The sequence below is a fragment of the Delphinus delphis genome, chromosome 15 (assembly GCF_949987515.2).
Source record: "Delphinus delphis chromosome 15, mDelDel1.2, whole genome shotgun sequence".
NCBI lineage: Eukaryota > Metazoa > Chordata > Mammalia > Artiodactyla > Delphinidae > Delphinus > Delphinus delphis.
This window is the reverse complement of record NC_082697.1, coordinates 58,563,930-58,591,571: the sequence shown is the minus strand read 5'-3', so window position 1 is coordinate 58,591,571 and position 27,642 is coordinate 58,563,930. Positions and strand designations below refer to the sequence as shown.

Below are 27,642 nucleotides of genomic sequence, written 5' to 3'. Positions count from 1 at the left end.
ATGAATGTTCTTTGATCTGAAATTCAGTTTGCAGAATTATGCTCATATAAAATGTAACGGCCCCTTGTACCCCCCCTTACATAAAATGCTTGTTCTTAATTGGCCCTCCAGTTACCTCCTGAGACAAGGAAGGCTACTTACATATGAAACAGTTGGGATCCTGAAGCAAGACTTTTTCATTTTGTGATGTTGATGATTTCAGGTATATATTACAGGTTTAATGCGTGGTGTATTATTTTTAATTTTTATTTTTTTGGTACTAGTTTTGGACCAATCGAATACAAAGGCCCCATGAGTGCTGTTTACATTGAGAAGTTTGTCCGCCGTGTGATGAAACCACTTCTCTACATCCCATCTCAATCAGAATTACTAGATTTTCTCTCAAACTATGAGGTACCTATCTTTCCTATCTTCTCCCATTCCCCCAGGCTTCACTGGGTTGCATTGGATTGTTTATATTAGAAGAGTCTTTATACCTCCTGATTTGTAGCAATTAAAAGATCACATTAGAGATAAGCCCCAATTAAATGCTTTTTGAGATACTTGATTATAGGGATAGTTTGGCCAAGTGAGTTTTTAGAGAGTAAAATACTTGCAAAACCTTATCTATTTTTTATTCAGGAATTTTTAACAAACTTTCAGTTTGTCTCACAATTAAGTTAGAGTATGTAAAAATTAACTTATAATTTTTATGCAGCTACAGATTTCCAAAAATTTTATTTGTTGCTTACAGCATTTTACTCAGATCCATGGTTTTTCTTGTCAGTTGTAGTTTAGCTTTAAAAAAGCAAAACAAAACTAGGAATATGTTCCTTTCTGTTTTATTAAGTGCATAACAATTTCAAGGTTCATTAACAGAAAGTTTCCTAACATGGCTTCTCTACTGCTTTCCCATTGCCAGTCAACCCCTGATGGATTATTTTGGTAGGATCCTCAGTGTGTGTTCAGGACAGCTTATTGAGAGGCCAGTATAAAGCTTAAAACAATCTCAGTAAATTATAAAAATAGTTCCACAAAAAAATTCATTGGATCAAGTATAAAATCATACTGGGGCACAAGTAAAAATGATACTTAGCTACAACAAAATCAAGACCATAAGTACCTGACAGAGATAAAAACCATATGAATCCACACCTCAGTAATTCAGAATTTAACAATTACCACTTGGTTGAAGTTTACCTTTTACACTATGTATATTTTATGTAGGTAGGATGTGAATTTCTTTCCCTAGAACATCATTTACAGCTTTTTTCAATTATGTTAGGAACACTTTATGTTAACTATTAGCAGATTCTCTAAGCAGCAGTGTTACTATCTAGTTATTCTGCTTGTAGTTGTCAGATGTGCATTAGGGTGAATGCTTCCTGACTCTTATAAAGGGTGGGTTTCTGTGCCCCTCATGGGCTTGCTCCCGTTTTGCCTGGGAGGCACTTGGGCAGGAGCTATAGTAGGAGGCAGGGCGCCTGGGCCTAGTCCCTTTGGCAGCACTAACTGGGTCTGTGACTTGGGGCAGGTCACTCATCTGTCAGGCGTCAGGGCCCGGGAACAGGGTTTTCTTGAGATTCCTTTTAACTTTTAGGTGCAATGATTGCATGATGTGGGTTTTCACATAGATTTGCACCAGATGACAAGCAGTCACTGGAGGTGGTCCAGCAAAATGGTGAAGAATCAGGACTTGGACAGACTTGAATCCAAACTCATCTCCACCTTATTAGCTGTGTGGCCTCCGGCTGGTATTATACTTAACCTCTTTATGCCTCCATTTCCTCATCTGTAAAACAGGGATGAAATTAAAAAAAAAAAAGGAAATGCCTGCTAGGATGTAGTCCTAATAAATGAAATTTTATCAGTGAAAATGACATTGTGGAAAAATCCTGGATATTTAGCACTACTGAGAGAGCTCAAAATGTGCACAGCACCTGCCGGAATTCCCAACTTATATTGATATAAACACCTTTTGTTTGTTTTGTAATTAAGGTGATAAAAAATGACCTTTAAGGGCCAAGAGTTCTTCCTCCAGCTTAGCTTCTGTTGGGACTTTTATAGAACACCATGCCCAGATTGGTACCCTCTGGTTTTTTCTTTAAATTTTCAGTCAGTATCTTCTAAAAAATAAAGAAATGGGAGAAGAGCTGTGGAACATCAAATAGCATACAGCATGTACTTACCCTACACCAAAAGAGTGTGGAAAAAATTGAGATTGCTTAGCCTTAAAAGAGCACAGAGAGGTGGCTTTATTATTATATCCAGCTCTATCAGAGATTTGTATCCAGAGAGTTCTGAGACAGTTCTTAGCAGAGGTCATGTGATAAGACGGACTCAGCTAGCACTCTGGACGCTTGGGTTTTGGCCCTGACAGAAATCTGTGATTTCTGCATTTTATGCAGATTTCTCATCTCTGAAATAAGGGAGTTGGCTCATAATCCCTCCTGACTGCTGGCTTTGGTGAAGTTTAGAGGCTGGAAAGAGGCAGACAGAAGAAGTTTCATCATTTGTGGTTGGGAAAGTATTTTTGACACAATGCCTTTGAGCATCTGTATCAGAGATCTTTCTACTCCTTTTTTATTTATTGCCTCTAAGATGTTTGTAGTGTCTTTGTAGTTGGATCTGCAGGGGAGACAAGTGCATGGTTATGACTGAGCAGCCAGGATGATTCCTGACCTTGAGCAGTTGCATTCTTTGTACCTGCTTTCCAGCAGCACTTTCAGAGATTATGCTCCAAGTCTGACATTGAGTCCATACAACATTACTCAAGGTTGTTTTTTGGCAGCCCACTTAATTAGAAGATGTACAGCAATGATGAGACTGCCTTTAAGATGAGACCCAAGAGAGTGCTGCCAAGCTGGGACGCTGTATAGCTTCTGTCAGCCTTTCAAGTGCCTCCCGAAAGCTGTAGATGGCTTTTATCACGTTAGAATCATCTTTGCTGGGCTTCTTTTCACGGAGATGAAATTGTTGGGTTGGCAAGAGGCAGTATTTGATTAATTGTGAAAGAACTCGGGAGTCATGCCCAGCGTGGTTTCAAATGTGAAGCCATTTATCTTGTGAAACATACCAAATACTGCCTAGGAAGAAGTGATATCAATTTCATTTACTCTCTGTAAGATAACATAAAGACAAAATTCCAGATCCAGAAATGAAACCACTGTCATGGTTTTTGATAGTTAAATAAATAGGAAAGATAAAGGAATTTTGGGAGGCCCCACTCTGGAGCATAATATACTTTCAGACATTCCTCTAAGTTAAGGTTTCTCAACCTCAGCATTATTGACATTTGGAATCAGATAATTCTGTGTTGTTGGGGGCTGTCCTGTGCTTTGCAGGATGTTTAGCAGCATCCTTGGCCTCCACCTACTAGTTACCAGTAGCACCCCCCTCTTACTTGTGACAACCAAAAATATCCAGGCATTGTCAAATGCCCCTTAGGGGGGCAAAATCACCTCAGTTGAGAGCCACTGCTCTCAATTATTGTTTCCCCAAATAAGGCCTTAAGGATGCCCCACAGGTCCTAGTATAAACACGTTTTTTCATGTAGCACACAGAATACCACAATCTAATTGTTGCAAGTTTATCTGCTTATAACGTATCAGTAGAAAGAAGATGAAAATTAAGCAGTGCCTTAACTAGAAAATTCTGGAGTGTTACCTGTGGGGAGCTAGAGCCAGGAGTGAGTTATGTTGTCATCAATAGATGTCCCTGATATTCAACTTTCTACTCAAATTGTTTGTCTGTACCACAATCACCCCCCTAAAAAGTATGCATCCTAAATGTGTTAAGGGTCTTGATGATTTAAAGAAGTCTTAGTATGAAAGATACTTGTTTTGATCAAGAGCCTTGTCTCCTAATTTATATTTTTATATAGATTTCAATATCAAATGTGTTTAAATTTAGGTATACCAAAATTGGGCTGAAATAATTATTTAATGTTTCTGTGGCACTTCTAAGGTTTGTTAGGATGGCTTTGTTTTTTGCTTCTATCTCTAGATGTGTTTGTGACGTCTTATAGGAGTGCATTTGATAAATTTCCCCTCATTTTAAAAACACACATTGATTACTCATAAGTTTGTCTCTAATCCAGATATTTGCGAACAGTTTGGATCATCATAAGATTGTGTAGTTAGGGTTTATTACTTGGGAAGTGATGATACCCTGAAATTAACAACTTCCCATATTGACATAAACTTTTATTATACGTATACTGAACTCTATTCACATACGCTTCTATTGCTATTATAAACAGGAATGCTCTAATTCTAGCTTGGTTTGAATTTTTATAAGTCCTACAGATGAATCCTTTTAAAAGCCTGTTTCAGATGATTTGATAATGAATTACCTAGAAGAGTAGAAGTTTTTAACCAATGGAAAATATTTTATTTGACTTAGATATCTCAAACCTACCCAAATCAGATTACGCATCATTCTCCATACTTTTATGTTTATAAAATATGACACTGAAACCAGATGCAATTTTTTTTTTTTAATTTATTTGGCTGCATCGGGTCTTAGTTGCGGCACGTGGGATCTTCGTTGCAGCATGCGGGATCTTTCATTGCAGCACACGGGCTCTTTGTTGTGGTGCACGGGTTTCTCTCTAGTTGTGGCGCGGGGGCTCTAGAGTGAGCGGGCTCAGTAGTTCTGGTGCACAGGCTCTCTAGTTGTGGCACACAGGCTTAGTTGCCCCACAGCAGGTGGGATCTTAGTTCCCCGAGATGTAATTTTTAGGAAAACAATTTTGCCTTTAATTTACTGAACATTGTAGAAAGACATTAAAAGAGTGATGATTATGGGCTTCCCTGGTGGCGCAGTGGTTGAGAGTCTGCTTGCCGATGCAGGGGACACGGGTTTGTGCCCTGGTACGGGAGGATCCCACATGCTGCAGAGCGGCTGGGCCTGTGAGCTATGGCTGCTGGGCCTGCGCGTCCGGAGCCTGTGCTCCGCAACGGGAGAGGCCACAACAGTGAGAGGCCTGCGTACCGCAAAAAAAAAAAAAAAAAAAAGAGTGATGGTTCAAATACTTTATTCTGTAGATTCCAAAATACTTTAGACATTATTAGCAAATAAAAAATGAATAGACTATTCATTGGTAAGTGCCCTTCAGTTTTCAAGTGCTTTTACTTCTAATCTTCCCAACAGCCATGTGAGATAGATGGAAATTGTAGATCCTTTCAACAGATTAAGAAGATAAGGTACAGACTGGGTGTGATGTACCCTAAGTGGAGACTGGACTGTAGCCTAGGTCTTCTGGCTCCCAAAATTCTTCCTTGTACACAAAGGAATGTTTAAGGTCTCTGACTTGAAACTTCACTATGTATCTAGAGGTTAAAACTTTGAATATTTAATTATTTAATGTCATTTTTGAATCTTCCTTTTTCATGAAAGAAAACTTTTGAAAGTCAGCTTCTTAATTTGACTGTAACTTTTTTCCTTCATCTTTAGGAATGGTTCTAAGAATAATTAGTGATAAAGGATGGGCCGTGGCTATTGACTTACTGTTAAAGCAGTAGAGTTTTACCATTTCCTGTTATTAATTGGGTCATTAGCATTTATTCTGCAGAACTGGGAGTGTTCTATGTATGATAATCACAGTATTGAGGCTGGGTAGAGTCCAGAATTTTCTTCCCAGATATACACTAAAATCATACCTGCCTTATAAATAATGAATGTAGCTAAAAACTAAATGGACTTTCTGGTGGACACCGCAGAGGGAGATCAGGAACTTTAAGTCATCTTGTTGCAAACCATGTTAAGAAATTCTGCTTCTTTCATTTACTCCAGTTGTAGAATTCCTCTTCCTTGAAAGTTCTTCTGCATATTTAAGATACAGACAGGACAATTTAATTTATTACTTGTGGACAACATAGGCAAACATAACCCAGTGTCATTTTTATTTTGGATAGACATTAAGTTGATTGGAAAGGGGATAGAACCAAATATGGTAATGTCACTTTCACGGTCACAGTTTTAGGGCTCATTTGTCAGTATTTTTTAGACATACTTGCCTTAAATGTGGGTAGCTTCTACATCAATAATGCTTTCTTTTTTATATTTTAAAGAATGTGACAGAATTATCTGATTTGTACCTTATAATCTACCCACCAAATGCCAACAGTATTATTTAGAACTCTTATATCTGTAGCCAAAATATTTTTGAAATCTTTTCATGAATTTCTATAATTTATTTAAGAGCAGTGATTTAGCACACATCCATTCATTTGTTCTTAGCAGTTTTGGTAAACCAAGTTGTTTTAAGTGAGATAGGAGAAGGCTTGGGGATTGTTTGGAGGGAGAAGCAGGGCATTGGGTAAATTGCCAGGTGACAGAAACCTGAGCACTTCGGAGAAAAACCTAGTAGACTGCCTGGTACCTGCTGTTATCCTGTTGTTTGTTAGTAAGAGGGTTGTTTGTACCCTGAATGTTGCACACATAACTTGATACTGTTTCTGTTAACTCATAGTTCTATACGACTGTGAATTAAGTAGCTTTAAATTTTCTAAGTGTGAGTTAACATTAATGCAGAAATATTTCAGTTGCCACTGAGGAAAAAAACACACTGAGGTAACTATTCTCTTGGCCACTAGAGGGCATGTACACCATCTGCTGAAATTTATGCCATACTGCAAATGGTGCTCACTTAGGAAAATAAATATTTTATACTGGTGAGGATGTGCTGGCCTCCTATAAATAGCCTATTTCCAGCCTCCTCATTATAGGAGGTACTGAATATACTGTACATCATTAAATGGAGTTGAAACACACAGACTGGGTCAAGTTATAATCTGGTACTCATGTTTTGTTCTTCACTAAATTGTAAACTCGGTGAGGAGGAGCTTTGTCTTATTTATCTTTTTATCCCCATTCAATCTTTAACAAATGTTTATTTTGTGCCTGCTTTGTGCCAGGCACTGTCTGAGCTGCAAATGTAGTGATGAACAAGTGAGAGCTTGTGTTTCATGGAGTTAAAATATGGAGATAGGGGACTTTCCTGGCAATCCAGCGGTTAAGACTCTGCACTTCCAATGCAGGGGGCGCAGGCTTGATCCCAGTCGGGGAACTAAGATCCCACGTGCTGCGCAGTGCACCAAAAAAAAGAAAAAAAATGTGGAGATAGACAACAAACAGGAAAATAAATAAACAAGATGTAGGGGGATGAGTAGTATCCCCCCAAAATTTGTGTCCACCCAGAAGCTCAGAATGTGGCCTTATTTGGAAATAGTGTCTGTACAGATGTCATTAATTAAGGATCTCAAGATGAAATCATCCTGGATTTAGAATGGGTCCTAAATCCACAGGGAAGAAGGCCCTGTGAACATGAAGTCAGGGACCAGAGTGATGCAGCCTTAAACCAAGGAATGCCTGGAGCCACCAAAAGCTAGGAAAGAGGCAAGGAAGGATTCTTCCCTAGAGCCTCCAGAGAGAGCACAGTCCTGCTGCAACCTTGATTTGGGGCTGCTAGCCTCCAGAACTGTGAGAATAAATTTCTGTTGTTTTAAGCCACCAAGTTTGTGATAATTTGTTATGGCAGCCCTAGGAAACAACATACAAGGTAATATTAGGTAATAAGTGCTACAAAGAGAAATAAAGACGGGTGATAAGATAGATATGAGAGCAGGGAGGGTGGGCATAACTATTTTAGAAGACAGAGAAGACCTCTCTGAGGACATGACATTTGAACAGATACTTAGAGTGAAGCCTGTGTGCTATGATCCATCCCTGAGGAAATTTGGGGAAAGCCCTCCAGGAAGCAGGAGCAGTAAGTGCAAAGGTCCTGAGGGAGGAACAGGATGGGGGGTGCGGAGCAGAGAGGAGAGCGGTAGGAGATGAGGGCACGGAGGTGTCTTGTGACTGTGGTGTGTCCTGATTACACCTTTGATTTGTTGGGCAAATGAAGGAAAGAGGAATGCTGGCAGTTAGGTTCCTGTGGCTGTTCTATTCACCTGGCAGCCATCCAGGCATTTGGGAGGGACTGATGGAAACACTGCAGCTGGAACCTGCGGTTGGACCATCTTTACATGTTGGTGAGCATCAGAGTGAAGAGGGACAGCCTGCGTGCCAGCAGCCTTCCACTCCAACCTCAGCCCAGGGTCAGGCTGGCTCACGTGCTTGGCCTGCTCATCTGAAAGAGAACCTCAAAAGTAAGAGGCAGGGGCCAAGGTGTCTGCTTTGAACCAGCCCCTGGGTTTATTTGCAACCCAGCAAACAAGGGGTGTAGACCTATGTGAATATACATGTGTTTTGTTCCCCAAACTTCCCTTTTTCCAGATTTAAGAAAGAACTATGGAGGGAACTCTGAAATGTGTAATCATTTCTCAAATACAGCTTTGCCTGGAGAGACACTGAAACTTTGGGGAAATGATTGCAAAATTTATTTTACCTAAAGTGTAACCAGAGCCAGTTTAATAACTTTTAAATGATAATTTGCAATAGAAATAAACAGATAACTATCACTTCACGTTATTTCCTCTTTTTATTATTTTGAAATGTTAATTTTAAGTTATATCCTTAAACATGCCACTTTTCAAAATTTAATACAGACTCACAGTATTGTGAATATTTGAAAAATAGTACCTAAAATATACTTTGCCTGTTTCTTGTGTTTTATTTTATATATATATATTTTTTTTAAATTAATTTATTTATTTTTGGCTGCATTGGGTCTTCGTTGTTGCACGTGGGCTTGGGCTTTGTCTAGTTGTGGAGAGTAAGGGCTACTCTTCATTGTGGTGCGCGGGCTTCTCATTGCAGTGGTTTATCTTGTTGCGGAGCACGAGCTCTAGGCGTGCAGGCTTCAGTAGCTGCGGCTTGCAGGCTGTAGAGCACGGGCTCAGTAGTTGTGGCACATGGGCTTAGTTGCTCCACGGCATGTGGGATCTTCCCGGGCCAGGGTTCGAACCCGTGTTCCCTGCATTGGCAGGCGGATTCTTAACCACTGCGCCACCCGGGAAACCCGTCTTGTTTTTCAAAGAGCTAGTATTTTATAATTTATACAACCTTTAATCCTCTCATATAGTTGTTTAATCTTATGATCTTCATTTCATTTCTTTGGCAATGAAAAGTAAAAATAATTTTACTTATGGGGTTGTTTGTATTGTTTGTGGAATTTCTTTGGTCAAACTACTTGGAAATTTTAGTACGAGGTCTTCTGAGGATACAGGCTCTTTCATAGAAGCTATGTAGCCCCTTGGAAAACTGTAGCAGTGGTGCCATCAACAAGAATAAACCCTTACACTGTAGAAAGGTCCGTAAAGGACCCCTGCAAATGGTCTAACCTTTATTCATTTTTAAATGTTTAATCTGGGTTTCTCATGAAGACTTGGAATTCACATCGTTTTTACTTCCATTGATGTGTATTTACATAAACACATATGTAGTTGCATACATGCATGTAGAGAGATACATGTTTATGGGCCATATGTCTCCTCCTGTGAAGCCGCCTGAGATAACATGATGGGAGAAGAGGTTGAAACTCACCTCATTTAATTATTAGCCATGAAACATTTCTTAATATTTAGAACCAATTTATTCCATTTCGTTTAGGAGATTGGTCAGAATTGAAAGAAACTAATGAGTCTATTTTCTTTCTGTTACTTTTCATTTCTATCTTGTATCCAGTATTAACTAAGTGACTAAAATTTCTGAAGATCTTATCTTCCTTTGTTCATGGTAGAAAGGCTTATACACCATCATAGCCTGGGTTTGAAACCTTAAGAACCCAAACACTGTATAATTCTACATTGAGCCAATTCTGGATCAGCTTGTTGAAAACATTTTAAGGAGTTTAGCAAAAGAAAATCCTGTTTCGGGGCTTCCCTGGTGGCGCAGTGGTTGAGAGTCCACCTGCCGATGCAGGGGACACAGGTTCGTGCCCCGGTCCAGGAAGATCCCACATGCCGTGGAGCGGCTGGGCCCATGAGCCATGGCTGCTGAGCCTGCGCATCCGGAGCCTGTGCTCCGCCACGGGAGAGGCCACAACAGTGAGAGGCCTGCGTACCGCAAAAAAAAAAAAAAAAGAAAAAAAGAAAATCCTGTTTCAATGACTACTTTCTGATTTCCTCAGTTGTTTGAGAAATTAGTTATTTGCTAGATTTTTTTAGATGTTAAGATTAAACATTCTGACTATCTCAGTTTCTACCAGAGTGAAAACCAATTGATCTATTTAAAATGGAATCTTACTAGAATTAACAGGTGATTTAGATTTGAAAGATAGTATAGTATATTCCACTACAATCAGAAATTTCCACTTTTATACAACATACCAATTTTAAACTTTACCAACAGGTTAAATTTCTGTTGTACTTTTTGGATCTGACGTTGTCCCAATGATCAAATCAGCTCCAAAATTATTTATTAAAAACATAGTGCTGTGTGTTTTAGGGCTAGAAAGAACCCTTTACATTTGCCAAGTGCTTTATAGTTCATCAAGCTCATTCTTCTCAGTAACCCCATGATGAATGGTCCCCATTTGCCAGATGAGGAAACTGAGCTTCACATTGAAGCATTCACTCCAGATCATTTAACTGTCAGACTTGAGCTTAGGTCTTCTGACTCCAAGCCCAGCACTCTTTCCTCAAGAATCTCACAGTTGGGCTTTTAAAACATATAGAACAAAACCAGACAGAACGAGTGCCCACAAGGCCTTCTAATAAGGAAGAAATTATTCTGCACAAGAAGGCAGAATGTGTCTGGTGAGGACAGTTAATTGGTTTGGCAGAATGGTGGGGTATTCTGTGCTAAGCTTAGAGAAATGGAATGAGCAGGTGGAAATTGGGGTGGAGGAGCTAGAGGGCTCTCAGCAGACTGACCTGACAAGAGAGGAGGGGTGCCATTGTGGAATGCTGGGTTCTGCGTGTGGTGGGGAAGAAGGAGCCCCTTAAAGGATGACCTTGAGCACCAGTGGAGCCAGTCAGAGGTAGCCTGATTTCCAGTAAGTGTGAAGGTGTGTTTGGAGTGAGGCGGGGAAGAGGTTGAGGAAGAAATGTAAGAAAGGTTACAGATCATTGACCTAGTTTGCCTGGAGTTGCTAAACAAAAGCAAGTGAGTGCTTGAACTTGACAGTGAGGTTTCAAACCAGGGATGTAGGAGAACTGTCCACAGAGGGTGGAAAGACCTGCTTAGGAAGTTTCAGCTCTGAATTGCCTCTGTAAAAGCTGCCCTGTTTGTTGTCTAAATGAAGGGAAAGGTCAGCCCTAACCGGCAACTTTTTTCAAAGCCTTATTAAAAAACGAAATGCAACAAATTGAATTTGTTAAATTATAATGGCATGTCTTTCTTGTTTTGAAATATTTCCCTTTACGCAGTGACCAATGATACCCCAGGCAACTAATTCTGCTCTTGTTCTGCAGCCTGGAGTACTCGGGTACTTTGAGTTCAGTGGCTCACCCCAGCCTCCTGGTTATTTGACCTTCTTCACTTCAGCGTTACATTCATTAAAGAAAGGTAAACATGATTCATATTAAGACATTAGTACTTGAACAGAAATGTTTGTATATTGATATTTTCTGTTAAATATGTTATCTTTATGATTATATATTTTAGTTTTCTTGATTCTTTTTCTCTGTATTTGTGTTAAATAATTACATTATTTTATGGTTCACTGGCAAACAAAATTTTGTGCTATTTCAAGTATAGCCTCTTAAATGTTTAGAGACTATTATTTTTTTAAATGTAGCTTGATCACACAGCATCTGCAATGATATATTTTGCACTTCAAATTTTATTATATCATAATCTCTTTTTTTGTGTGGCGTTACAAATTTTGGTCAAAGTTTTCAGTGGTTGTATTGTCAGTTGGATGTATCATAATTTAGGAATACATTTTCTTCAAGAAGTATTTCTATAAGGATGAAAGTCATGTCACATTACAGGATAAGCCTACTGCCAGGTTCACTATTCTCAAATCCATATATATTTTTTTACTTAGCTAAATCATGTATTATTTGAGTGTCCTACTTTTTAAATTAAACATTTTTCATGTGCCCATTTTTTCGTGTTGCTCCATGTTGTTTCTCTGTATCAGCCATGACCTTACGTCAGTTCTCTTCTAGATACTTTGATCTGCTCCTCATCTCCTTGTTACCACTCTGGTCCAAGCCCCTTTCCCACCCCTACCCTAGGCCAGTGGGCACTTAACTGGTATCCAGTCTCGCCCCTCCTTCCTCACACTAGGGCCTTTGTGCTAGTCCTTCTTCCTGAAATGTGCCCTCTCCCTCCCCATTCCCCAGGGCCCAGCTGTCCACTTGTCAAACCCCTATTCATCCTTCAGATTCCAGCTCAAATATCACATCCACAGTCTACCCCCCTGGAGAGAGATTTGTTGTTTTCTTTCACAGCATTCAACATAGTTTGTATTTATTGTGTTAGCCAAAATGTTCGTTCGGGTTTTTCCATAACATCTTACGGAAAAGCCTGAATGAACTTTTTGGCCCACCCAATATGTGTATAGTTATGAGATGATTTGTTTACTGTCTGTCTTCCCTGGGCTGAGAGATTTCTGAGGGTGGGGATTGTCTGTCTTCAGTTTAGTGTTCTTTCTCCAGCATCTGGCACATAGCAGGGGCTCAATCACTATTTGCCAAATGAGTGATCAGATTGATGGCCATGTCATCTTTCCCTCAGTAGGTCAGCCAAAAATATGTAGTCATCCTCCTATTACTGGATATTACATTGCTTCAATATTTTGGGGGGGTATTATAATAGTATACTATTAATACATCAAATAATTATACTACTGGCTATTTTAATATGTCCATTGTCTTAAGGTTTTATACATAGAGAATCTACTGTATTCATGCTTTTCATGCAGGGGACTCTGGGAGAGGAACTGAAGCTGTCACATTAGGTGTGTCTTCTGTCCACCTGAAAGACTTTGAGCTGCACAGCTTCAGGTGACTAAGAAGGCTCAGTGAGTCAGAGTTTGAATTTTGAAAACAAAGTACTATCAACTTAAATAAGCTTAAGCAGATAGATGTTCAAAAATCTTCTTAGAAAACTAAATGAAGTCCTTCGAAGATTATGTATAAAAGGGTAGCCTAGAGTCAGTCACTAAAATGATGACAGCATTCAAGTACTTGAGTTAGAGAAGCTATTTCAAGATTTGGAAGGATGTTTTGTTATCCAGTTGGCTTATATTGTGTGTTTATGATTCATCTTTTTCATTCAGAGGTTTCCAAAATTTTGCTTCTTTTTGGAAAAACCTTTCTAAGTATAAGATAGTAGCCTTTTTTCCTCCCTTTTTTTTTTTTAAAGTATAGTTGACTTACCCTTGTTTTTTTCTTTTTTTTTAAGCAAGGAAGGTAATAAATGGATAAAAACTACTTGAAGGTACAAAATGAACCTTTTGGTCAAATCACTAATTTTGACAAATGATTACATGAAATTTCTTCTCAGAATAAATCTAGCTCAATTTACCTGTACTACATTTCTTCACTCTCTTGTGATTCTGGTTGGGTCTTATAAAATCCTGCTGCATATGAACTTTGCAAGAACTGAGTTCATTCTAATTAATAATTTATACCCCATTTTTTTGGGTAAACTCCCACTTGAGCTTAATGAACCATTTTTAGAAGAAAAAGACAAATTTGGAAGGATTACCTAAAATAAATCTTGCCTTGAGCATCTGGGTTTTTTTCCCCTTTTCTTTCTCCCACCCTGGAGTCAAATGGTATTTTACTTATTATTAATAACCAGTGTTAAGTAAGAGAAACATGTGCACATTTTTTTTTTAATGGGACAGTTTGGAATGTAAGTTCTAGGTCATTGTTGTGTTTCTATTGTTTACACAAATTGAGGCCTGAGGAACATTTGACACAACTTAACATTTGGTTATAGAGAGCTTAACTGACGAAGTGTTTAGTCTGTTGTGGTAGAAAGCAGATATCCTGGTTCACCAAGCCACAAGCATATATAAAATACACATCTTTCGATTGCCTAAATTTTTTTTTTTTAATTGCCTTAGAAATAGCCAGGATACTCTCTAACATTCGTTTCTTGAAGCTAGCTGGCCATCAGTCTACAGATATTTGGAGAAGGTACCATATATGAAGCATCCTGCCTGGGTGCTGTGGGGTTGCTGAGAGGGGACATCTCAGTTACCTGTGTCCTTTACCTATTGCTCTCCAACTTGGTGCTGATATGTCAGTTGATGTCGGCCCTCCTCTTAGGTGGTGTGGGCAGTAACCCTTTTGTTATATTTCTGTCCATTATTTTCCTAGCCATTTTACCTTTATCATTTTTTATTTAGCAGTTCTATATTTTCATGTAGTTAAATCTGTGGTTCTTTTTCTTGATTTATTTTTTTAAGAAAAATCTGGTCACTAATTAGTTCACTTCGTTTTGAATTTTAAAGTTATTTGGCACTTTATGCTGCCTGGATTTACTTTGGCTTAAAATACAGAACACAGTTGATTTTCCTCCCTTCTTATTGGCTAATCAATTAGCACCATTCACAAAATAATGCTTTCTTTATCCTTCATCTTGATGATGCCTGTTTTATCACAAAATATTTTCTAATATGTAATTGGGTCTATTTCTGTGTTTTCTCTTGGTCTAGATCCCTCTTTTTATATGAGTAAATATAATTTCATTTTTTACGTTGTTTAAGTAATTACCTGGTGAACTCTGGACTCAGTGTCCTCTAGTTCTGGTGTTTTATGGAATATTCTTTTATATCCATCTATGCATTTGGCTGAATTTGGGTTGGAATTTTGTTAAATGTTTAAGTTGACTTAGAGGTAATTGACATGTTCATAAAACTTAGCTTCCCTTTCTAGGATCACAGCATGATATTAATTTATTCAAACCTTCCTTTCAATTTTTTGTAAAAGGTCTTACACATCCCTCATTAATGGTTAATCCTTTTAAAGTGCTGAATGATTAACTGTGGGCTGGCAGTCTGTGTGTTTCAGGATCCTGGGGAAGCCCATCTCTGTACTTCTTCACTCTTCCCAGACTGCAGAGCCTGTTCTTCTTGGAGCCTTTCCACCTTTGATCTTGGCAGACAGGCCTAAAGAAAATTTGGTAGAGGGGTTGATATTTTTAAGTTGCTTACTTGATTTTCTTCCATCTTATGATTATTTCATTATTTACTGTAAAAATGTGTTCTGGTAAAATGTTATATTCTGTTATGATTCAGTGACTTTTTTTTTTTTTTTTTTTTGCGGTACGCGGGCCTCTCACTGTTGTGGCCTCTCCCGTTGCGGAGCACAGGCTCCGGATGCACAGGCTCAGCGGCCATGGCTCACGGGCCCAGCCGCTCTGCGGCATGTGGGATCCTCCCGGGCCGGGGCGCGAACCCGTGTCCCCTGCATCGGCAGGTGGACTCTCAACCACTGCGCCACCAGGGAAGCCCCAGTGACCTTTTAAAAGAGAAAATTTGCAACAAATTTTGTTCAAAAGGAATGCAGTGCCGCCTGGGGGACAAGCAGTGGCCTGGAATCTGGCAGTATCTGGTCCTTAGCCTTTGTCTACCCCTGGCAGGGTTATAAACTTGAACAAAACATTTAACTTTTCTGTGTTTGAGTTTCTCTGTCTGTAAAATTGGAGAGGGTGGAGGTAAGGGTAAATGCTTGTTTTACAAGGCCACATCATGTGTGAAGTATGTTGTGTGTGAATAAAGTAATAGTCTGAAAATCTGTAGCAGTTTAATGAGAAAGCCTTTGGCTGAAAGCACCTGAAGTAAGTACTGTGTCTGTTTTCTTAAAAGCATCTACACCAGATAGTATGTACCTTGACCGACTAGCAGACACAGGTCTTCCTCTTCCCTTTTCCTGGAGCACTCTGTATCTGCTGTTTTTTGTGTAGTTGGCCCTCCGTATCCACAGGTTCTTTACTTTTGGATCCAGCCAATCCTGGATCGAAAATATTAGGGAAAAGAAAATTCCAGAAAGCTCCAAAAAGCAAAAATTGAATGTATCATGTACCTGGCAACTACTTCCATAGCATTATGTTGTAATTACAACTGTTTGCTTAGCATTTATAGTCTGTTAGTTGTTATAAGTAATGTAGAGGTGATTTAAAGTATACCAGAGGACGTGTATAGGTTACATGCAAATACTATGCCTTTTTTTTTTTTTTTTGCTGTACGCGGGCCTCTCACTGTTGTGGCCTCTCCCGTTGCGGAGCACAGGCTCAGCAGCCATGGCTCATGGGCCCAGCCGCTCCGCGGCATGTGGGATCTTCCCGGACCGGGGCACGAACCCGTGTCCCCTGCATCAGCAGGCAGACTCTCAAACACTGCGCCACCAGGGAAGCCCACTATGCCATTTTATATAAGGGACTTGAACATCCATGGATTTTGGTATCCAAGGGGAATGGGGGGCTGGAACCAATTCCCTGTGGACACCAAGGGATGACAGTACTGCATGGTGTTCTTGCTGTGGAACTGACTGCACATCTGTCCCACCAAAATTTGAGCTGGTTTGTTCAGACAGTATTTATTGAGCGCCTTGAGGCCAAGGTTTTATTGTCTTTCTCCTACAACTCTTAACAATTTAGCTAAAAGTTTGAATGAATGACTAGTTAAATGATACTTTACCTTGAAATTGCTCAGGTTGGAGTGATTTTGGCAGAGGGATGTTGAGTCATTTTGGATCCCCTCCCACCACCACCTCTCCTCATGCCTGGCCTTTCAGGTTCCATAGACCAGTGTGCAGGAATCACTCCCACTGGACTAGATGGAGTCCCTGCCTGGCTCATTCTCCTTACTCTTTTTTCTTGGCTTCTCGCCATCCCGACACTAGAGTTCTCATGGATTGAATTGAAATTCACATGATACTTAAATGTCATCTTCAAAATACACTAAACTGTTAACTAAAGACATCGTTTCCACTCCCTTCATTCACCTTTAGGAATTCCTAAACATAGTTGACAGGGAACCTTGTGGCATTAGTTTTCTAAGGAACACCTTTGGAAAATACTGTTGTAATGAATTTTTTAGAGGAAGAAGTAATTCCAGTGTAGGGTCCCTCTACTCCACTAGGTGGCGTCTGATGGTGCTGTGATTTGCTGGTAGAATTGAGTCAGGGCACAAGAAGCTCCCTCCTCCATATCCTTTTTCACAAATAAAGCTTTTTTGGAGCACTTTTCTGTTAGATTGTGAAACTTTGTACAACATCAAGAGGTCTGAAAAGTAGGATTTTCTTATCCTGAAAGTGACATTCTTAAAGTCATTGGAAAGACAAGGGATTGACTTCTTAGGCAAGGTTGACTCTGAAATTGCTTTATTTTCTCAGGTTCCTGGGTCTCACTCTTGGGAGTTTGGACCAAGCATTGGGTTTAACAATTCTCCGTGAATGAAACAGGTTCTAGGTCACTGGTTTTCCCACATAATCTCATTTGTTGTCACTGTACTCGCTTAAAGAGGGAAATCTTTTTCTAACTAGCTGCCTGTGTTCTGAGGCCCTCTGGGTGCTGATTAATACACATTAGAAATTCCATACCTTTTGTTCCCATACCTAAAATTGACTTTTTAATTATGTTGCTATTATTTTAGCAAGGATGTGATCATATTTCATAGGAAATGCCTTTATTCCTATTATGACATCTCTTAAGCCTTGTAAGTGCTGCTAGATAAGCACTAAGGCCAAAACCAGACATCCCCGCACTTTGAATTAGCTTCAGAAGCATGACTTATTAATTCAACAAACATTTGAGGATCCACTTTGTGCTACAGCTGTAAAGAGGAGTAAAACTTGTTCCTCACCATCGGGGTGCCACTAGCTAGTGTGGCCAACAGGTGGGCTTACCCACAATGTGAGTGTAGTGACACGTCTGTGACAGGCTTCGTCGGAGCACGGAGGTAGGGCGTCCGGATCAGTTCAGGGAAGACTGGAGGTGGGGAGGATTTCCCAGGAGAATGAGGGGTCAGCCTTCAGGTAAGTGTGTAAGAAACGGGAGAGTGGAAGATAGGCGGTGTTGAGAAGAGCAAAAGGAGTGCGGAGAGCTCAGAACTAAATTTAGTGCCCATTTGTAGAAACTTTGATTCCTTGAACCCGTGTATTTGAAAAATTACACCATCTTTACTTTCTGATTGTCTTGTGGTATTTTCTACCTTTTTAAAGGTGTCCTGTTTTAGTAGTGTGTATGTGTGTGTTTTGATTTTTGATCCTATTTCTTCAAGGTTTTTGGGGGGTTTTGGTTTTTTTGTTTTGTTTAAGCTGAAATGAGACTCCTAGACAAAGAACCAAAAACACTAAAATCTTAGAAACCTCTCAGGGATCACCTTCTATAATAAAGTCACAAACTTATAGTGAAACGACTCGACTCGGTGCAGACAAACCCCGTTCTGGTCTCCACTTGACCACTTGTTATGTAACACTGAGCGTGATAAGCTGATACTGGACGGAGGGCTTTACCTGGATGATCCAGTCTTCAGTGCCACTCTTTGAAGTAGAAACTGTTATTATCTCAGTGTTACTGTCTCAGGTGAGGAAGCTGAGGCTTGGAGGAGGTTGTTAACAGAATCCAGGACGCTGTGAGGCAGAACAGTGGCTCCCCAGAGATGTCCACATTCTAATCCCCAGGACCTATGAATATGTTACATTACATGGCAAGAGAAAATTGAGGTTGCCTATGGATTTGGGTTGCTAATCAGCTGACATTGAGAAAGGGAGATTATCCTGGATTATCTGAGTAGGCCCAGTGTAATCAGAACGATTCTTAAAAGTGGCATTGAGAGGCAAAGAATATTGTCAGAGTGATGCAGTATGAGAAGGACTTGTCCGGCCATTACTGGTTTTGAAACGGAAAGGGCCATAAGCCAATGCAGGTAGCCTCAAGCCAAGGAATGCAGGTAGCCTCTAAATGGTAGGAAAGGCAAGGAGATGCATTCTCCCCTAGAGCCTCCAGAAGGAACATTACCTGCTGTACCTTGATTTTAGCCCAATGAGGCCCATTTTGGACTTCGACCTCCAGAACTGTAAGATAAATTTATGTTTTTTTAAACTACTAAGTTAGTGGTAATTTGTTACAGCAGAAATAGCAACTTGATATAGTCACGTACCAGTAAATGAGGAGTGAGATAGGAATCCAGGACCACATCACTCCATCTGCCTCTGTAATCTCCGGAGGTGGGACAGGTGGCACAATATGGTGATTCCTACCTCCTGGTCTTTGCCCATGATACTGCTTAAAATGCAATGCCTTGCCCTAGTTATTATCTGCCTTCCTAATTTTTCAAGGCCTAACTGAAGTCCTCTGGGATTTGTAAATATTGCCCAGCCAGCATGATGTCTGGCACACTGTGGACATCAAGTGGAGATTTCCATCCACTGGCTCCCTTCTTGGAACTCCTGTTGCACTCGTTGGCTGTGTCTCCCACTTAGCAACCAACGTTGTTTTCTGATTTTCCCTTAGACTTTAGTAGTATCTTCCTAACAAGTAGGCAGAAACTGACTGTCCTGATCAGTCATGTTAGTGGCAGCTGTCCTGTGTGACCACAGCTCACCAGTCACCCCTTCTCACTGGTCTTCAGGTTCCCCATCTGCAGGATAAGGGAACTTTGCCCCAGTTGCCTCTAAAGGAAACTTCAGCTTGAAAATGCATTGGCCCTTGGCCTGTTTTTTTTTTAGACCTGGGAGCTAAGAATTGTTTTTATATTTGTAAAGAGTTATTTAAAAAAGAAGAATATGTGACACCTATGCTAGACCCTAAGAGCAGCATAAGAGGGGATGGAGGAGGGATTTCTAAGCAGATGTGTTTCTTTTGTGAAGTCTTTGCCTCCCTGAGGGTTTTTTGTTTTTTTTTTTTAAAAAGGAATTTAATTGAAATACACACAAGGGACATATTTGAATTGATCATTTTAATATTATGCTCTGGTTAAATGAGAACAATGGTGTGAGGGTGTTAAGTTTACTGTCATGTCAGTATATAGAACAGTGCATATTTCTATAGTTTATGTTCCCCTAAAATGATGTATTTGGAACTATATTTTTCTTGCCCTCCTCTCTAACTCACAAGAAAGAAAAATCACAGCTAAGGAGTTAAATGTTTACTTAGAGTTTAGCAGTATTTTGGCATGTACCAGAATGTGCATATTGTATCTCTGGTGCCCATATGCCAGAGTTTTTTTTCTAGATAATTGCTTTGTGCTTTATATTAAGAATTTTGAGGGAGTTCCCTGGTGGTCTGGTGGTCAGGATTCAGTGCTTTCACTGCTGTGGCCCGGGTTCAATCCCTGGTTGGGGAACTGAGATCCTACAAGGCATGTGGCGCAGCCAAAAATAGAAAAAAGAAAAGAGAATTTTGACAGTATACAAATCTCAGTCAGATTTCTGTGGGAAAAAATGCAAGCAATAGCTATAGTTCATACATTGAAAACAAACATTTCTATAAACTACTGCATTTCTTTGAAGATTTTTTCATTTTAATGAATGTATTTAAAGTGTGTGAAATCATCTAGCGAATGATGATGAATCACCATGTAAATGCTGAGTAATCTTGGAGGGGCTGTTGTTATTCCTTCTTATATAATCCTGTCGTTTTCCTTTTTCTTCCTTGTCCAAAACCTTGTAAAGAAGAGTGGGAAAGCAGAAGTTAATAAAAATGGCAGAGTATAGAGTAAAATGAGAATCGTTGCCAGGGTGGAAGGTACCACAATACAGGTTTGCCTTTGGGGGTGTCACTACTTCCCAGAGTAAAGAAGTGAGAGAGGGCTTCCCTGGTGGCGCAGTGGTTGAGAGTCCGCCTGCCGATGCAGGGGACACGGGTTTGTGCCCCGGTCCGGGAGGATCCCACATGCCACGGAGCGGCTGGGCCCGTGAGCCATGGCCACTGAGCCTGCGCGTCCGGAGCCTGTGCTCCGCAACAGGAGAGGCCACAACAGTGAGAGGCCCGCGTACCGCAAAAAAAAAAAAAAAAAAAAAAGAAGTGAGAGAATTTTTCCCAGGGAGTAAATAACTTAGCCATGTAGATTAAAAGCCATGTGACTTAACCCAGTGGTATTCAGTTTTGAAGTATTTCATGGTTTATTTGTTAGCAGTTTCCTTTATCAGTATTTTTCTTGACCTGATATTCCATTTTGTCCTATGATCCCTGAGAGATTAGCTCACATGAAAGCCTCCTGGAGAGCAGATGGCCATTCCTGATGTAAAAATTTCCATGTTGTTCAGTTCCAGCATTTCTGCTCATTATTTCATTGTATCCTTGGGTACCTTACTTTGTAGGACACCAAGTGCTGTTTACTCTAGCCCTCTGAGAGAGAATTAATTTCAGAAGCTCGGCAGTTTATACCCAGAGTCACAAGGTTTAGAGTCCCACCTTTTCCTTTCCGAAGGAGAGAGTGGGACACATTCTTTAAAATAATCATTCACGAAAAAATCTTTGTCTTATGTTTCCTTCCCAGATAATTGTCCATTATTAAGATTTACTGGCTAATGGGCTTATTATCTTAGCCTAATCTTCTTCCTGAGTTACATGAATCTTGCTTTTTCATCATTGCCACCTTGGCACAGTCCAGTAGAACTATAAGATGAACGATGGAGGTATTTAAAAATTTCCTGGTGGCTGTGTTAAAATTTAAGAAGAAATAGGTAAAATTAATTTAATAATTTATATTTTATTTAACCCAGTGTACCCAAATTATTAGCATTTCAACATGTAATCAGCATAAAAACTATTGAGATATTTAACTTTTTTTTTTTTGAACCAAGTCTTTTATACTTAACAGCCCCATCTCAATTCAGCTGCTAAATGTTCATTGGACATACTTGATCTGTATTTAGAGTTCATAAAATTTACAGTTGAAAAAGTGATTTATATACCAAATATTTATATTGTTTCATTTTACTTATTTTATTGAAATATAGTTGATTTACAATATTATATTAGCTTCAGGTTACATACCCATGTTGTCTTAAACATACTTAAACATTTTCTGATAACTGAATTGAGTATCACTTTTAAATTAAATTAATTAAAATCAAAGTTAAAATTTAGTCCCTCGGTTGCTCATATTTCAAGTGCTCATTAGCCACATATGGTTAGTGGCTATGACATAGGACAGTGCACTCAGGGCCTAGGCCTCATTATCCAAGTATCCTGGGGAAAACAGTTATTTCCTAAGATACTGAGTCTCCTTCCTGCAGGCACATCCTTGAGTTAATGCTTCAGAGTGTCCTCCTGGTAGTCTTGGTAATCTGGTAGTTGCTGAGTGCGAATTGTGTAGCTTTGCTTCTGGCAGGACGCTTTATTATTAACTTTAAAGCACAGTTAAAAATAGATTAGTAGAAAATAATCTGAAATAAATATATATATACATATGTACATATCTGAATCACTTTGCTATACACTTGAAACATACAATATTGTAAATCAACTGTACTTCAATAAAAAGAAAAAACTATTCTCTTTTGCTAACAGAAGAAACGAATTCTTGTTCTTTCTGGAATGTTTGAGAATTTTAATATTTTGCCTCACTGAGGTCTTGCCTCAGAATGTGTTTGCTTTACCTTAATACTGAACTGAAGTTTTAATATTAAAAATTGAATTTAAAGCAGTGGTTTTCAGCAAAATGAAGTAGTCTGATATTAAAACATTAGGCAGTGGCCAAAAACAAAAAACCTGAATGCACACCAGAAAGGTCACAAGTGAGCCAGATGAATCTGAATGGAAACCAGATGGAATTTCAGATCTTTCCATTCTCGATGCATCCTTGGTGGTTGCCATGAGGTAAATGGTGACAGTGGCGTGTCGAAGGTACAAGAAGGTCAGCGGAAGCTCCACCTATGGGGGCGTGGGAAGCAGGGGTAGAGCATTCTGTTAGTGGCAGAAAAGAACCCTAGTCTCATAAAAGATAGCAAAGGGTAAACCTACAATACATGCTAAAAGTAGACAATGTTTAATGGATCAAAGAAAGGCTGTTTGTTACTCAAAGCACACAGACAGCGAATCAGCATGATAGTATTCATTCTGCTCACCCCACGTCTCATGGGGAGCCTAGTGGTGGCTGTGTGTGCAGTGGGTTGCCTTGTAGCTGAGGGACACAGGGCCAAGGACTCAGCACCTTTTGTAGCAGGCAGCAGTCTTCATGCTGTGGTCACCTTGACCTACTTAGTGTCTATGTGACCTGCTACAGAAACTGCTCAGTAACTACTGCCTTCACCCAGGTGTTCTTTCAAGATGTTGTTACATCTTGCAGGTGTCTTTCTGACACCTTGCACTGGATGGTTAATAGAGACTATAACTGGCCAGTTACCTGGCTAACAGTTTATTGAGATTTTTTTTTTTCTTTATTATGTTGAGGTAGGTTTCCTCTTTGCCCACTTTCTGGAGAATTTTTATCATAAATGGGTGTTGAATTTTGTCAAAAGCTTTTTCTGCATCTATTGAGATGATCATATGGTTTTTGTTCTTCAATTTGTTAATATGGTTTATCACATTGATTGATTTGCATATATTGAAGAGTCCTTGCATCCCTGGATAAATCCCACTTGATCATGGTGTATGATCTTTTAGTATGTTGTTGGATTTTGTTTGCTAGTATTTTGTTGAGGATTTTTGCATCTATATTCATCAGTGATATTGGTCTGTAATTTTCTTTTTTTGTAGTATCTTTGTCTGGCTTTGGTATCAGGGTGATGGTGGCCTCATAGAATGAGTTTGGGAGTGTTCCTTCCTCTGCAGTTTTTTGGAAGAGTTTGAGAAGGATGGGTGTTAGCTCTTCTCTAAATGTTTGATAGAATTCACCTGTGAAGCCATCTGGTCCTGGACTTTTGTTTGTTGGAAGATTTTTTATCACAGTTTCAATTTCATTACTTATGATTGGTCTGTTCATATATTCTATTTTTTCCTGGTTCAGTCTTGGAAGGTTCTACCTTTCTAAGAATTTGTCCATTTCTTCCAGGTTGTCCATTTTATTGGCATAGAGTTGCTTGTAGTAGTCTCTTAGGATGCTTTGTTTTTCTGTGGTGTCTGTTGTAACTTCTCCTTTTTCATTTCTAATTTTATTGATTTGAGTCTTCTCCTCCTTGATGAGTCTGGCTAATGGTTTATCAATTTTGTTTATCTTCTCAAAGAACCAACTTTTAGTTTTATTGATCTTTGCTATTGTTTTCTTTGTTTCTATTTCATTTATTTCTGCTCTGATCTTTATGATTTCTTTCCTTTTGCTAACTTTGGGTTTTGTTTGTTCTTCTTTCTCTAGTTCCTTTAGGTGCAAGGTTAGATTGTTTATTTGAGATTTTTTTGTTTCTTGAGGTAGGCTTGTATTGCTATAAACTTCCCTCTTAGAACTGCTTTTGCTGCATCCCATAGGTTTTGGGTCGTCGTGTCTCCATTGTCATTTGTCTCTAGGTATTTTTTGATTTCTTCAGTGATCTCTTGGTTATTTAGTAACGTATTGTTTAGCCTCCATGTGTTTGTTTTTAACGTTTTTTTCCCTGTAATTCACTTCTAGTCTCATAGCATTGTGGTCAGAAAAGATGCTTGATATGATTTCAGTTTTCTTAAATTTACTGAGGCTTGATTTGTGACCCAAGATGTGATCTATCCTGGAGAATGTTCCGTGTGCACTTGAGAAGAAAGTGTAATCTACTGTTTTTGGATGGAATGTCCTATAAATATCAATTAAATCTATCGGGTCTATTGTGTCATTTAAATCTTGTCTTTCCTTGTTAATTTTCTGTTTGGATGATCTGTCCATTGGTGTAACTGAGGTGTTATTAAAGTCCCCCACTAGTATTGTGTTACTGTGGATTTCCTCTTTTATAGCTGTTAGCAGTTGCCTTATGTATTGAAGTGCGCCTATGTTGGGGGCATATATATTTATAATTGTTATATCTTCTTCTTGGATTGATCCCTTGATCATTATGTAGTGTCCTCCCTTGTCTCTTGTAACATTCTTTATTTTAAAGTATTTTATCGGGTATGAGTATTGCTACTCCAGCTTTCTTTTGATTGCCATTTGCATGGAATATCTTTTTCCATCCCCTCACTTTCAGTCTGTATGTGCCCCTAGGTCTGAAGTGCGTCTCTTGTAGACAGCATATATATGGGTCTTGTTTTTGTATCCATTCAGAAAGCCTGTGTCTTTTGGTTGGAGGATTTAATCCATACATGTTTAAGGTAATTATTGATATGTATATTCCTATGACCATTTTCTTAAATGTTTTGGGTTTGTTTTTGTAGGTCCTTTTCTTCTCTTGTTTCCCACTTAGAGAGGTTCCTTTAGCACTTGTTGTAGAGCTGTTTTGGTGGTGCTGAACTCTCTTAGCTTTCGCTTGTCTGTAAAGCTTTTGATTTCTCCATCGAATCTGAATGAGATCCTTGCAGGGTGGAGTAATCTTGGTTGTAGGTTCTTCCCTTTCATCACTTTAAGTATATCATGCCACTCCCTTCTGGCTTGTAGAGTTTCTGCTGAGAAAACAGCTGTTAACCTTATGGGAGTTCCCTTGTATGTTATTTGCCATTTTTCCCTTGCTGCTTTCAGTAATGTTTCTTTGTCTTTAATTTTTGCCAGTTTGATTACTGAGTGTCTCGGCATGTTTCTCCTTGGGTTTATCCTGTATGGGACTCTCTACACTTCCTGGATTTCCTTTCCCATGTTAGGGAACTTTTCGACTATAATCTCTTCAAATATTTTCTTGGGTCCTTTCTTCTCCTTCTGGGACCCCTATAATGCGAATGTTTTTGCGTTTAATGTTGTCCCAGGGGTCTCTTAGGCTGTCTTCATTTCTTTTCATTCTTTTTTCTTTATTCTGTTCTGCAGCAGTGAATTCCACCATTCTGTCTTCCAGGTCACTTATCCGTTCTTCTGCCTGTTATTCTGCTATTGATTTCTTCTAGTGTAGTTTTCATTTCAGTTATTGTATTGTTTATCTCTGTTTGTTTGTTTTTTAATTCTTCTAGATCTTTGTTAAACATTTCTTGCATCTTCTCGATATTTGCCTCCATTCTTTTTCCGAGGTCCTGGATCATCTTTACTGTCATTATTCTGAATTATTTTTCTGGAAGGTTGCCTATCTCTACTTCATTAAGTTGTTTTTCTGGGGTTTTATCTTGTTCCTTCATCTGGTACATAGCCCTCTGCCTTTTCATCTTGTCTATCTTTCTGTAAATGTGGTTTTTGTTCCACAGGCTGCAGGATTGTAGTTCTTCTGCTGTCTGTACTGTGGTGGATGAGGCTATCTAAGAGACTTGTGCAAGTTTGGAAATTTTATTATTATTTTATTGATTTATTATTATTTTTTGTGGTACGCGGGCCTCTCACTGTTGTGGCCTCTCCTGTTGCGGAGAACAGGCTCCGGACGCGCAGGCTCAGTGGCCATGGCTCATGGGCCTAGCCTGCTCCACGGCATGTGGGATCTTCCTGGACCGGGGCATGAACCCATGTCCCCTGCATCTCCAGGCAGACTCTCAACCACTGCGCCACCAGGGAAGCCCATATTATTATTATTATTAACTGAATAGGATCATGCTATTGTGTTGGACCATTGTTGGGGGAGGGGAGAGCATGATTCTGAATTTATTTTTAATTATTAACACATTCAAAGACCTTAATTAAAGTATTAAAGCTTCATTCATTTTAGGACAAAATTACTCATTTTATAAATGACAAAAGCCCCTATTGTAGAAAGCCCTGGAGCCCTGCTTAACAGAATGTTCTGGATATGGAGATGAGAAGTTTTACTTTCTTGTGTCATTTTGACACTGTAAACTTTCTCTGCTAATTCATGTACTCCTTGTACACATGGGACTGCAAACTTAAGCTGCTTCTTCCAGCAAGATTTCCACTGTATGCAGGAACTTTAAAAATGTGTGATTTTTGTAAATTTCTCTGTAAAAAATAAAATTTTGAAATTATAACATGTTTGGGCATGTTAGAATCTGCTCTTTGCAGGCGGCTGTCCATTCTTTTTTTTTTTTTTTTGCGGTACACGGGCCTCTCACTGTTGTGGCCTCTCCCGCTGCACAGCACGGGCTCCGGACGTGCAGGCTCAGCGACCATGGCTCACGGGCCCAGCTGCTCTGCGGCATGTGGGATCTTCCCGGACTGGGGCACGAACCTGCGTCCTCTACATCGGCAGGTGGACTCTCAACCACTGCGCCCACCAGGGAAGCCCTGTCCATTCTTATTAATGCAGTTAAACAGGTTTTTGAATGAACCCTTTCAACTTTTGAGTCAAGCTGTCACTACTTATTCCTCTGCTCCAATAAATCATGTTGGTGACTTTGGCGGACTATCAAATGAGTTTCCTACTGGCTGCTTTTCCTTCACTCCTCTCTTTATTGATGCCAGTCTACCAAAATTCAGCCCTCTCCTGAAGAGTGGTGTCTTTGCTTCTACCAATTCATATCCTCTCTTGGGTCCTGCTTTTTCTTCTGACAGCTTTGGAATCTGAACTTATATGTTATGCCTTTTTTTTTTTTTTTTTTTTTTCGGTATGCAGGCCTCTCACTGTTGTGGCCTCTCCCGTTGCGGAGCACAGGCTCTGGACGCGCAGGCTCAGCGGCCATGGCTCACGAGCCCAGCTGCTCCGCGGCATGTGGGATCTTCCCGGACCGGGGCACGAATCCGTGTCCCCTGCATCGGCAGGTGGACTCTCAACCACTGTGCCACCAGGGAAGCCCTATGCCATTTTTTTAAATTTAAATTTTGAACTAATTTTATGCTTGCAGAAAAGTTGGAAGAATAGAACAGGGAGTTTCCTAACG

At 39.6% G+C, this 27,642-nt stretch overlaps 1 protein-coding gene across 5 annotated transcripts in view; it reads left to right on the top strand.

Moving 5' to 3' along the window:
• TXNDC11 (thioredoxin domain containing 11) overlaps positions 1 to 27,642 on the top strand; it is a 66,106-nt gene that overhangs the window by 14,140 nt on the left and 24,324 nt on the right. For 3 of the 5 annotated variants that reach the window (XM_060031752.1, XM_060031751.1, XM_060031756.2), the window contains 2 exons: positions 264 to 393; positions 11,340 to 11,433. In XM_060031752.1, the coding sequence (XP_059887735.1) occupies positions 264 to 393; positions 11,340 to 11,433 (224 nt within the window). Of the gene's footprint in view, positions 1 to 263; positions 394 to 11,339; positions 11,434 to 27,642 lie in introns of those variants that run through there. The other 2 variants (XM_060031753.1, XM_060031754.1) reach the window with 1 other exon arrangement.